Source organism: Haliotis asinina, chromosome 3, assembly GCF_037392515.1.
Source record: "Haliotis asinina isolate JCU_RB_2024 chromosome 3, JCU_Hal_asi_v2, whole genome shotgun sequence".
Lineage (NCBI taxonomy): Eukaryota > Metazoa > Mollusca > Gastropoda > Lepetellida > Haliotidae > Haliotis > Haliotis asinina.
In genome coordinates, this window is record NC_090282.1 from 55855282 (window position 1) to 55868978 (window position 13697).

The 13697-nt window shown below is 42.6% G+C and overlaps 2 protein-coding genes across 2 annotated transcripts in view; one reads left to right on the forward strand and one right to left on the reverse strand.

Moving 5' to 3' along the window:
- The window catches only part of LOC137278200 (uncharacterized), a 250335-nt gene that overhangs the window by 40351 nt on the left and 196287 nt on the right, over positions 1 to 13697 (reverse strand). The window lies entirely within an intron of this gene.
- The window catches only part of LOC137278191 (uncharacterized), an 80050-nt gene that overhangs the window by 24231 nt on the left and 42122 nt on the right, over positions 1 to 13697 (forward strand). The window contains exons 5-7 of the mRNA XM_067810388.1: positions 1371 to 1763; positions 1887 to 2388; positions 10651 to 10691. Of these exons, the coding sequence (XP_067666489.1) occupies positions 1371 to 1763; positions 1887 to 2388; positions 10651 to 10691 (936 nt within the window). The remainder of the gene's footprint in view (positions 1 to 1370; positions 1764 to 1886; positions 2389 to 10650; positions 10692 to 13697) is intronic.

Sequence of the window (13697 nt, forward strand, 5' to 3'; positions counted from 1 at the left end):
GTTTTGGATGTGGAAGTATCATTGTTTGGGCTGGCATCTCATACAGTGGCAGGACAGATCTCATTCAGGTCCAGGGCAATTTGACAGCTCGACATAACTGTGATGAAATCATCAGGCCTCATGTCCTTCCTTTCATGAACTACCAGAATGTCATTTTTCAGCGTGATAATGCGCGCCAGCATACAGCAAGAATAACCAGGGATTTCCTTGCCCAGAGCAACATTCAGGTTCTTGATTGGCCCTCACAATCACTGGATCTTAACCCTGTTGAACATTTGTGGGACAAATTAAATGGCCGTGTGCAACAGCGTAACCCTCAGCCACAGATGTTACCTGCTCTGTTTATGGCCTTGAGGGAAAAGTACCAACTCATTCCCAGGCTCTTCATCTGTAATCTGGTCCAGTCTCTGGGACGCCGATGCCATACAAACATTGATGCTCTGTGACTTTGACCTTGGAACACTTGTCATTTGTGACGTACAGTTTCTTGCAGCATTGGAGAGTTAAGGTTCATTGAGGTTTTCTTCATGACTTCCCTGTATTACTGAACTTTAAGTGTATAAACTGATAACAATTTTCAGCTATGTGTTTCCTTCTTTTGAGTAGTATATTTTCCCTATGAACAAACATAAGAATATTGTAAATTCTGTCTTTGGATATGCAGTGTGGATGCACTAACAAGCTAACCCATTTTGAAGAAGATACACTTACATTCCTATTATTACATTCCTATTTTAGAGACCTTAAATGCCCATTGTAGTACTCCAAACTATGATGTTTCTGTTGTGGTTGGAGTCCTATATGTTCACTTGAGGACAAGTCTGTCCTACCTGCATTATCGGAAAGCACGTGTTACTTCATGATCAGAAAGCACTTGTTACTGCATGATCAGAAAGCAGTTGTTACTACATAATCAGAAAGCAGTTTGGTTACTGCATAATCAGAAAGCAGTTGTTACTTCATGATCAGAAAGCACTTGTTACTTCATGATCAGAAAGCAGTTGTTACTACATAATCAGAAAGCAGTTTGGTTACTGCATAATCAGAAAGCAGTTTTTACTGCATGATCAGGAAGAAGTTGTTACTGCATAATCAGAAAGCAGTTGTTACTGCATGATCAGGAAGAAGTTGTTACTGCATAATCAGAAAGCAGTTTGGTTACTGCATAATCAGAAAGCAGTTGTTACTGCATGATCAGGAAGAAGTTGTTACTGCATAATCAGAAAGCAGTTGTAACTGCACGATCTAAAAGCAGTTGTATGACATGATCAGAATGTAGTTGTATGGCATTATCTTAAATTAGTGACATGACTCTTCAATACACTGACTTGTTACGAGATCAGACTGACCATGAGCTCTTTCTGTGACAGACAAATCTGAGGATGATTTATATGGAGAAGAATCTTATGTGACCAACAGTGACCTGGATCTGAGAGCACAAACCCACAGGAAACAGACTGCCAGTCCTGGCCATGAAGCAGTGGGAGATGTGTTGGGAACAACGGGCAATATAACGCAACACACAAGTTTTCCATTATCCAAAGACAAGCTACAGTTTTCTGGGAATCCTTGGATGAAAACTAACCCAGCTATGTATGCTGAGAGGGCAACACAAACAGATAGTTATTTTGCTGATGATGAAAGTGGAATCCACTTCCAGGAAGTTCATGGAAACTATGTGCAGTGTGGTTTAAACAACAATATCGTCAATATAGAAGTAAACAAGAACTTCTTTTCAACTATGAATGGTGGTGTTCTAACAGGTAAGGTGCCTGTTTATATTTGTGATTTTTTTTTAAATCCTTGCTGTAGCTGAATGTTCTATATATGTTCTTGTTCAATAGATCATCAATATCACCTTTCAGTGTGTTTCTGTTTCTTAACAGTGAGTGATTCCACTAAACCACTGGTTAGTTTCACGTGGAAAGGAAACGATGGAAAGGTGAATGAGGAAGTTAAAGGTGTGAGATCCTTGTGGACACTACAGTTGAAGGAACTGTTCCAGAGCATGTACACTGAAGTACTGTCCCACATGTCACACAGCATCTTTTCTCCTCTGAGGAAAATAATTGTGGACATTTTCAAGAAGTATGATGCCAGACTTACTGCAGTCTGCTCTGGGTCTCTGCTGTTCATGTTCCAACATGCTGATGAGGAATCTGCACAGAGAATGGTTGCAGACAAGGAGGCTGTGCAGGAGATGTTCCACCAGCTGCTGTTGGAGATGGGCAAGGGGGATATAGAGTTCACACTGGAGGCAGCTGTATCTGAGAGCATGGAGGTTGAAGCAACTGGAAATGTAGGTGGTGGGGAAGATGTTGATGCTGATCCTCTGGCAAATTTCCCTCTCGACCTTGAACCTCTTATACAGACACTGAAGTCAAGCATGTGAGTACCAGCCTTTCAAGTTCTTGTCTTGTTCAATCTTTTGGACATCAGCTCAAGAATGTTCAGTTTATAGTAGGGTTGTTGAACACAACAGACAGGGACTGGCTGCCATCTTCAAGGGCAACAAAAGTTCACTTTTGGACAATGTGTGAATGATGATTGGCCCGTCCTCAGCTCTGAAAATTATGAAAGAAGGAACATATTCAGTAAATCCTTGACACAAAAAGGTACACAAAAGAAACATGGCAACCTAACAGATATTTTTAGCTAGCTAGACTACTTCTTCCCCACTGTTGCTCTTGTGTCAAAAGGGGGAAGATTCTGACCAAGCTTAGCCACTTCTTCCCCGCCCTTGTTCTTACATCAAAAGGGGGAGATTCTGACCAAGCTTGGCCACTTCTTCCCCACCCTTGTTCTTACATCAAAAGGGGGAGATTCTGACTAAGCTTGGCCACTTCTTCCCCACCCTTGTTCTTACATCAAAAGGGGGAAGATTCTGACCAAGCTTGGCCACTTCTTCCCAACCCTTGTTCTTACATCAAAAGGGGGAAGATTCTGACCAAGCTTGGCCACTTCTTCCCCACCCTTGTTCTTACATCAAAAGGGGGAAGATTCTGACCAAGCTTAGCCACTTCTTCCCCACCCTTGTTCTTACATCAAAAGGGGGAAGATTCTGACCAAGCTTGGCCACTTCTTCCCCACCCTTGTTCTTACATCAAAAGGGGAAGATTCTGACCAAGCTTGGCCACTTCTTCCCCACCCTTGTTCTTACTTCAAAAGGGGAAGATTCTGACCAAGCTTGGCCACTTCTTCCCCACCCTTGTTCTTACATCAAAAGGGGGAAGATTCTGACCAAGCTTGGCCACTTCTTCCCCACCCTTGTTCTTACATCAAAAGGGGGAGATTCTGACCAAGCTTGGCCACTTCTTCCCCACCCTTGTTCTTACATCAAAAGGGGAAGATTCTGACCAAGCTTGGCCACTTCTTCCCCACCCTTGTTCTTACATCAAAAGGGGGAAGATTCTGACCAAGCTTGGCCACTTCTTCCCCACCCTTGTTCTTACATCAAAAGGGGGAGATTCTGACCAAGCTTGACCACTTCTTCCCCACCCTTGTTCTTACATCAAAAGGGGAAGATTCTGACCAAGCTTAGCCACTTCTTCCCCACCCTTGTTCTTACATCAAAAGGGGAAGATTCTGACCAAGCTTGGCCACTTCTTCCCCACCCTTGTTCTTACATCAAAAGGGGGAGATTCTGACCAAGCTTGGCCACTTCTTCCCCACCCTTGTTCTTAGAACAAAAGGGGGGGAGATTCTGACCAAGCTTAGCCACTTCTTCCCCACCCTTCTTCTTACATCAAAAGGGGGAGATTCTGACCAAGCTTGGCCACTTCTTCCCCACCCTTGTTCTTACATCAAAAGGGGGGAGATTCTGACCAAGCTTGGCCACTTCTTCCCCACCCTTGTTCTTACATCAAAAGGGGAAGATTCTGACCAAGCTTGGCCACTTCTTCCTCACCCTTGTTCTTACATCAAAAGGGGGAAGATTCTGACCAAGCTTAGCCACTTCTTCCCCACCCTTGTTCTTACATCAAAAGGGGGAGATTCTGACCAAGCTTGGCCACTTCTTCCCCACCCTTGTTCTTACATCAAAAGGGGAAGATTCTGACCAAGCTTGGCCACTTCTTCCCCACCCTTGTTCTTACATCAAAAGGGGGAAGATTCTGACCAAGCTTAGCCACTTCTTCCCCACCCTTATTCTTACATCAAAAGGGGGAGATTCTGACCAAGCTTGGCCACTTCTTCCCCACCCTTGTTCTTACATCAAAAGGGGGGGAGATTCTGACCAAGCTTAGCCACTTCTTCCCCACCCTTGTTCTTACATCAAAAGGGGGAGATTCTGACCAAGCTTGGCCACTTCTTCCCCACCCTTGTTCTTACATCAAAAGGGGGAAGATTCTGACCAAGCTTAGCCACTTCTTCCCCACCCTTGTTCTTACATCAAAAGGGGGAGATTCTGACCAAGCTTAGCCACTTCTTCCCCACCCTTGTTCTTACATCAAAAGGGGGGGAGATTCTGACCAAGCTTAGCCACTTCTTCCCCACCCTTGTTCTTACATCAAAAGGGGGAGATTCTGACCAAGCTTAGCCACTTCTTCCCCACCCTTGTTCTTACATCAAAAGGGGGAGATTCTGACTAAGCTTGGCCACTTCTTCCCCACCCTTGTTCTTACATCAAAAGGGGGAGATTCTGACCAAGCTTGGCCACTTCTTCCCCACCCTTGTTCTTACATCAAAAGGGGGAGATTCTGACCAAGCTTGGCCACTTCTTCCCCACCCTTGTTCTTACATCAAAAGGGGGAAGATTCTGACCAAGCTTAGCCACTTCTTCCCCACCCTTGTTCTTACATCAAAAGGGGGAGATTCTGACCAAGCTTGGCCACTTCTTCCCCACCCTTGTTCTTACATCAAAAGGGGGGGAGATTCTGACCAAGCTTAGCCACTTCTTCCCCACCCTTGTTCTTACATCAAAAGGGGGAGATTCTGACCAAGCTTGGCCACTTCTTCCCCACCCTTGTTCTTACATCAAAAGGGGGAAGATTCTGACCAAGCTTAGCCACTTCTTCCCCACCCTTGTTCTTACATCAAAAGGGGGAGATTCTGACCAAGCTTGGCCACTTCTTCCCCACCCTTGTTCTTACATCAAAAGGTGGAGATTCTGACCAAGCTTAGCCACTTCTTCCCAACTCTTGTTCTTACATCAAAAGGTGGAGATTCTGACCAAGCTTGGCCACTTCTTCCCCACCCTTGTTCTTACATCAAAAGGGGGGGAGATTCTGACCAAGCTTAGCCACTTCTTCCCCACCCTTGTTCTTACATCAAAAGGGGGAGATTCTGACCAAGCTTGGCCACTTCTTCCCCACCCTTGTTCTTACATCAAAAGGGGGAAGATTCTGACCAAGCTTGGCCACTTCTTCCCCACCCTTGTTCTTACATCAAAAGGTGGAGATTCTGACCAAGCTTGGCCACTTCTTCCCCACCCTTGTTCTTACATCAAAAGGTGGAGATTCTGACCAAGCTTAGCCACTTCTTCCCCACCCTTGTTCTTACATCAAAAGGGGGAGATTCTGGCCTAGTTATTATACTATTTCCACATCCTTATTTTTACATCAAAAGGAGGACATTCTGGCCAAGCTAGACTACTTCTTCCCAACTCTTGTTCTTATGTCAAAAAGGGGGAGATTCTGGCCAAGCTAGGTACTTCTTCTCCACCATTGGTTTTGTATCAAAAGGGGTGAGATTCTGGCCAAGCTAAGTACTTCTTCTCCACCATTGGTTTTGTATCAAAAGGGGTGAGATTCTGGCCAAGCTAGGTACTTCTTCTCCACCATTGGTTTTGTATCAAAAGGGGTGAGATTCTGGCCAAGCTAGGTACTTCTTCTCCACCATTGGTTTTGTATCAAAAGGGGTGAGATTCTGGCCAAGCTAGGTACTTCTTCTCCACCATTGGTTTTGTATCAAAAGGGGTGAGATTCTGGCCAAGCTTAGCCACTTCTTCCCCACCCTTGTTCTTACACCAAAAGGGGGAGATTCTGGCCTAGTTATTATACTATACACCTGGAAATTAATCAAGCAACACCCCAATTTTTTCTATTGGAGCAACTTTGAAGTGTTCTGACAATCAAAATATGCCGGGTTGATATAGTTTGACACTTTTTTATTCAACAGACGATCTCTGACAAACAACTTAAAGGGAAAAAGTATCAAGACTTTGCTTTATTGCAACGAAATCCAAATTCTTAAAACTGTCTTAAATTCATGAAAAAATGGACACAATTTACTATTCATCCACAGACGTTGTTGTCAGGTGTATTAACACAAATGTCACATGGAAAGAAAGAACAGTCATCTGAGAGTCTGCACACCGACTTTCATCAATATCTAGTGTGTCCTCCCTGCGCACGCACCACCGATTCCAGACGCCTCCTCATTCCTTGGATGAGTCTCCGGATCTGATTCTGGGGGATCCTGTTCCACTCCTCATGCAGGGCAGCCGTCAATTCGTTGAGATTATGGACTGGTGGGTCTCTCTGCCTCACACGACGGCCAATAAAGTCCCACAAATGTTCAATGGGGTTGAGGTCAGGGCTCATGGCAGGCCATGGAATTCTGTCAATTGCATTTTGCCGCAAAAAATCATTTACAGCATGCGCCCTGTGAGGTCTAGCATTGTCGTCCATAAATATGGGTCTCGTTGCCAGAGGATGGTTCTCAAAATGAGGTACCACAGCCCTGTCAAGAACCTCCTGTTGGTAACGAACACCGTTAAGGTTGCCACGGATGGTAATGATATCCAACTTGCAGTTCATGGAAATGCACCCCCATACCATAACGGAACCTCCCCCAAAGGCCACAGTCTCCTGGATGTTCCGTGGAGCCATTGCTGTGTTCCTCTGCCTCCAGACCCGAGTACGACCGTCCACCATGTGCAGCAAGAACCGGCTCTCATCTGAGAAATGGACCTTCCTCCAAGAGGCAATGTTCCAGTGCAAACGGTCATTACACCAGGCCAGTCGGGCTGCCTTATGGGCTGGAGACAGTCTGGGTCGCTTGATTGGCCTCCTTGCCCGGTATCCTGCAGCTTTCAGACGATTCCGAACAGTCCTGTTCGAGATGGGTCTCCCTGGAAGCCACTCCTGTCTCAACCGAGAGCTCGAGTCGAAGGACCTGCGCCGTACAAGTCTCAGTAAAGCTCTGTCCTCCCGGACTGTGGTCTTCCTGGGTCTTCCTGGTCTAGGCAGGTCTTTAACTTCATTAGTGGCCCGGTATTTTTTCAAAAGTTTTGAAATTATGGAATGATGTCGTCCGATTTGAGTCCCGATTTGTCTTAGAGACATACCAGCATTCCTCATGCCGATTATTTGCCAACGAGTGGCCTCTGATAATTTCCTACGTGCCATGACATTGAAATGAATGAAAAACCGAATGCAATCGACAACCTGCGCTTGTAAACACCCCAGGGAAAAAGTGCATTTTTCGAAAGTTGAGGTTAAAGCAATGCACGTGCGCTGTGCAAGCTTCACGCGCGTCATATCAACCCATGAAAAGCTCATGCTGTATGTCAATACATCAAAATTGAATAATCAATCATCAAAATTACTTCGTTAAGCTTTGTTAAGTTTTTATGTGTCTTTGAATTTGGTGTTGCTTAATTAATTTCCATATGTATATTTCCACATCCTTATTTTTACATCAAAAGGAGGACATTCTGGCCAAGCTAGACTACTTCTTCCCAACTCTTGTTCTTGTGTCAAAAGGGGGAAGATTCTGACCAAGCTTGGCCACTTCTTCCCCACCCTTGTTCTTACATCAAAAGGTGGAGATTCTGACCAAGCTTAGCCACTTCTTCCCCACCCTTGTTCTTACATCAAAAGGGGGAGATTCTGGCCTAGTTATTATACTATTTCCACATCCTTATTTTTACATCAAAAGGAGGACATTCTGGCCAAGCTAGACTACTTCTTCCCAACTCTTGTTCTTATGTCAAAAAGGGGGAGATTCTGGCCAAGCTAGGTACTTCTTCTCCACCATTGGTTTTGTATCAAAAGGGGTGAGATTCTGGCCAAGCTAGGTACTTCTTCTCCACCATTGGTTTTGCATCAAAAGGGGTGAGATTCTGGCCAAGCTAGGTACTTCTTCTCCACCATTGGTTTTGTATCAAAAGGGGTGAGATTCTGACCAAGCTTAGCCACTTCTTCCCCACCCTTGTTCTTACACCAAAAGGGGGAGATTCTGGCCTAGTTATTATACTATTTCCACATCCTTATTTTTACATCAAAAGGAGGACATTCTGGCCAAGCTAGACTACTTCTTCCCAACTCTTGTTCTTATGTCAAAAAGGGGGAGATTCTGGCCAAGCTAGGTACTTCTTCTCCACCATTGGTTTTGTATCAAAAGGGGTGAGATTCTGGCCAAGCTAGGTACTTCTTCTCCACCATTGGTTTTGTATCAAAAGGGGTGAGATTCTGGCCAAGCTAGGTACTTCTTCTCCACCATTGGTTTTGTATCAAAAGGGGTGAGATTCTGGCCAAGCTAGGTACTTCTTCTCCACCATTGGTTTTGTATCAAAAGGGGTGAGATTCTGGCCAAGCTAGGTACTTCTTCTCCACCATTGGTTTTGTATCAAAAGGGGTGAGATTCTGGCCAAGCTAGGTACTTCTTCTCCACCATTGGTTTTGTATCAAAAGGGGTGAGATTCTGGCCAAGCTAGGTACTTCTTCTCCACCATTGGTTTTGTATCAAAAGGGGTGAGATTCTGGCCAAGCTTGGCTACTTCTTCCCAACCCTTGTATTCACACCAAAAGGGGGAGATTCTGGTCTAGCTTCGTCCCCACTGTTGCTCTTAAGTCAAAAGGGGGAGAAAAAGTTATTACAAACATTGAACAGACAGTAGTTTTGACTTCAGCTTTAGTACACATTTTTGCTTGGGTGTAGTGATTTGGATGCAGGCAAGTTTGAATGGCATATATCTCTAAATCCATCCTGCTCCTGCCACCTTTCCTATGAAGACATGTTGCATTATTTCTTCATCTATCCAAATCATGTCACCATGATCTGTTAACATTCAGTCACACATATGATGGGTAAATAAGATGTAACATGCACAGACTGCTTGCTCTGTTATCATGCTGTTTATTATCTAATATTTGTTGTATTTATGTTTAAGTGTAATGGAACATTATTCACATAGGCTTGTTTACTAATCTATAATCACTTTTGGTGAATGAAACATGTTTCAGATATCCATGGGCCAAGTATATCCCTTATCAAACATTGTCTTTTGAATTTAGAATAAGGCACTGTAGCGGAATGATAAATGATACAGCATTTGATACAGATATTGTGTTGGATTATTTGGTTCATGTTTACACCTGCTTCCAACTATTAAATTGATGTCACCAACATGGATGCCATATTTAAATCCATGAGTGAGGGAATAAAGTTTTGAATGCATATGGACATCCAAGTGAACACTGGTATTTAGCTAAAGCTTTGGGTATAGTAATGATCTTGAGATGAACCAGTTTGGATTAAATGGGGATAAGTAAATTATTGAAATATTAAAATAAATAAATGTTCACATTAAACAATAGTAATGATATATAATAAAGTAAGTATACATTTTTTCATTTTAAATCATTTTTAATCATTTGGAATTAGGGATGTGTTAGGTCAAACATGTTTACTTTTACCAATGGTTGTTTGTATTTTAGAACATGTCACAGAGATACATATTGATACAAAACTATGTTATTAATTTGCTGTTGAGCTATTACATACATAACAATCAGGTACATGTTCCACCCTTAACAGTTTGGTACTGAATAGAAAGAAATCATCAATTTTTCTTGCTCATATGCCTCAAAAATATTTCCCGTTACACAGTTTATTAGCAATCTCCAATGACAATTTTTATATATTTTTCACGTTATACATAAAGATGAAAATGAGCTGTAAATTGTTAATGTAACTTGACATCAACATGAATATCTCATATCTCATAAATGTGTTCATGTGAATAGTTAGGTCTTGTTTTCATTTTCTTTCAAGACGAATGTAAACATGAAAAGGCGTCTGGGGGAGAAATAGCCTAGCTAGGTCAGAATCTCCCCCCACCCACCCCTTTTCATATAAAAGCAAGGAGGGGAAAGAAGTAGTTGATATAAAGTTTAAAGTTGATTCAAGGCTGTGGAAAGTTTGGCTCAGATTTCCCAGGTTGGTGAGTTTAGTCTTTAATGAGTGGAATTCTGGTCAACCATGTCCTGATTTGCCTCCTCACATTAATAAATGTACACATTTTGGTTTTCAGGTTTGTACTCACATACACGCATTAGTGTGTTGATTTACAGCATATTGTGAGTTTTGAGTGACCTTTACAATGTGTGCGAAATGGCCACCTAGCCAGTTGCTAGATAAATTAAATCAGTCCAGTAAATTTTCACAGTCAGTGGTCCAACTGACGAGTGAATTTTCATGGGATTAGTTTGTCAATATATCACTCTCTCCATCTTGTTAAATTATAATACATTTTTGATTCATGCAAGACTAGGAAACTATTTTGCCCACTGGTTGTACTTGTCATATTTATCTCCTAACAACTGAATCTTCTACATCTTACTAGAACCATCCATTCAATTTTTAGGCGTGGACATGATGTGACTAATAAAAAGTCCTGACTATATACATTTCTGTTCTTTCAAGCCAACAAAAATCGGATGAAGATGCTTCCAAGAGGGCTAAAGGTTTGTGTCCTTTTTATGACTGATGGGTGTGATTACAGAAAACACTGATGACAGCCCATAAGATCCTGGTTACAACTGATCATCAGCAACCCTGGGGCTGAGCTTGTTGTAAAAGTTGACTAATGGTCGTGAGGCTCACTGACTTAGTTGACACGTCTGTTGTGTAGATAGATGCTTGTGCTGTTAATCACTGTATTGTCTGGTCCAGACAATTTACATACCTTTGCCCAGTGATATAGCTGGACTATTGCTGAGTGCAGCATTAAACACCAACCAACGGGTCTAGGACAATTCCCACCCAGACGATTGCCACCTGTTTCAGTTCCCACCCGGACAACCCCCACCCCAAACTAAAAGTAACATGAAGAACATAGTTCAGTTTCAATGTTTATTCATTTCAACATATGTATCATATAACAATATTCCATATAAAACAAACATGAACTATTAGTAGTAAGGAAGCACTTTTTTGTGGCGTACATAAGGTTACTGTAACTTTTAATGATATTACCATGTTTGCATGATATTGCTTTGTTTGCATGTTTACTGATGCAGATTGAACTCAAGTTCTCTGCATTCTAATATTGTGGGCAACGCTTCGTAAGAAGTCTAGACAATGTCTGTTGGGGTAGTGGCGATTGACTGCGTGTGTCAGGTATGTGTGTGTGTTCATGCAGGACTCCAACACACTGGTCGTCGAAAACCTTGATGGACACACTGCACTGTCCAGTCCGTCTTAGCTCACAGTGGTAGCTGACACTCCATTCTTCAGATCCTTGTGTCTAACATACCGATACCCCCTGAAATGAACCTTCCTGGCACCTCTCTGCGACATGACATTCTCTACTTGGTTATCCAAGGTGGAACTGAGGTGCATGTGGAATACATGCTCACCTTATAAGAACATTCACACTAAGATTTATCTCAAAATATGTATACTTAAAACAGTAGCACCCAAGTATATATTTTATCAAAGTGAATATTGGACAAATTAAAAACTTCATGTGGTATGGTGGGGATTATAGTGAAAATAACTGGGTGGGAATTGTCCTAGGTGGGAATTGTCCAGGTGGCATTTGTCTGGGTGGGTAGTGTCTATGTGGGAATTGTCCGTGTGGGAGTTGTCCTGCTTCCCACAGATGTAGAGTTGAAGGTGTCAGGAGTTCTTGCATCATTTTAAGATTTTTATTAATCCAGTTGTCATCTGAGGATACTAGTTGTATTATTTAGGCCAGGGCGGGAATTTTATGGATGTAGTGAACTTCATAAGGAACGGGGAGGTGGATACTGGAAATTAAATACATCATTACTATATAATCAAGATCATGTAAATATGGTCAGGGACATGCTTTCTGAAACAAAATTAGAATACTATAACTGCACTGGGGACGAACTTGGTCATACAGAGCACTCAAAATTACAACTTAATATAAGTGACACATTGGTTTTAGAAACATTTTTGATGAAAGTGAGGGGGAAAACAATATCATTCTCTTCCTACCTAAAAAAATCAAAACTGAAAAAATAAAAACTTTAGAAAAAACAATTTCAGAAATGGAAGAAGAAATCAGAAAATTTCCAAACAGTATGTGAAACTAAACTTTCTGAACTATACAAATGAAAATTAGAATTTGAAAAATTAAAAGAGGATGAAATAAGAGGTATACAAATAGGAAATAGAATTCAGTGTTACGAGGAAGGAGAAAAACCAACCAATTATTTCTGTCATCTTGAAAACAGAAATTATACCAGTAAGCTTATGAATAGTGTCATTAATGACGAAGGAGAAGTAAATTTTTAAACTTATCCTATCTCACGATTTGCACTTCTCTCTCTTGCTTCGACGCTGAGTGGAACGAATTAGAACTTTCCTGTAGGCCTCTCTTGTCCATATGCCCGTGTTCCCCAGGCTGCTCTCCGTACAGGACGGGTCCCTTAGCCCATGCAGAGCATGCAGCATGCTCCCCTATCTACCCACGTGACTACCTCAGAGAGATCATTCTTCTTCTTGTCGCACGACAGAGTGGACGTATCTTAGTTCTTGTATAGAGTTTGAGTTGTTTTGTATTATGAGGAAAACAGATCCTCCAAACAAGAAGCGTAAGTTTTGCGCTCAGTGTAAAACTATGTTTTCGACTTTGGACCCACCACACATATCGTGTGTTGATTGTGTGGGTCAATGTTCTTGGGAGAAACGTTGTGAGAAGTGTGCAGGTTTATCAACAGAAGATTTCAAGACTTATAAGCGTGTTTGTGCTCGTAGGATTGCAGATAGAGCTAGGAATGCATCTGCTGACCAAGGCCCCACTCCTACCAAGAAACCACGCCAGGATCGTCCTACCCTCACCCCTCGTCGTTTGAAATCCCCGCTCTCCGAGATTCTTACCTTTCAGAAGATGTTTGGAAGCTTTTGGGGACGCATTCTTCACCTGGCTCAACGTCTCAGGCCGGCTCTAGGGTAGTTGTTATGGATAAACCTTTAGTATCTACTGTCTCCTCCGATCTGCGGTCTACTCTCTTGGTTTCTAGGGCCTCTGGTTCATCTCAAAACGTGAGAACAGTCACTTCGGTTCACCGATCTGCATCACCTGCATTACCAAATAATTCCGTTTCTCCAAGTCATTCAAGACGAATCCATCTCGTAGATCGACTGAGCGGTCATGTTCACCATAGCAGAGTGGTGTTGGTCGTCAGTCTGTTTCTATTGATCATACTAAACCACGTATTGATTCAAATGGTGGTATCGGAACTTCCTCCTGTTTGGATTCACGTCGCCAAACTGATTCACCAGGCCGAATCAATTCACCAGATCGAATCAATTCGCCAGGCCGAATCAATTCACCAGATCGAATCAGTTCACATGGTCAAATCAATTCACCAGATAGAATCAATTCACATGGCCGTTTCAATTCACCATGTACAGGTTTGCGTGAACGGGTTCACCAGTTCAGTGCACCGTTCGGCTTCACTTAATCATACTGAGGCAGTTTCTCGAACCACGGCTTC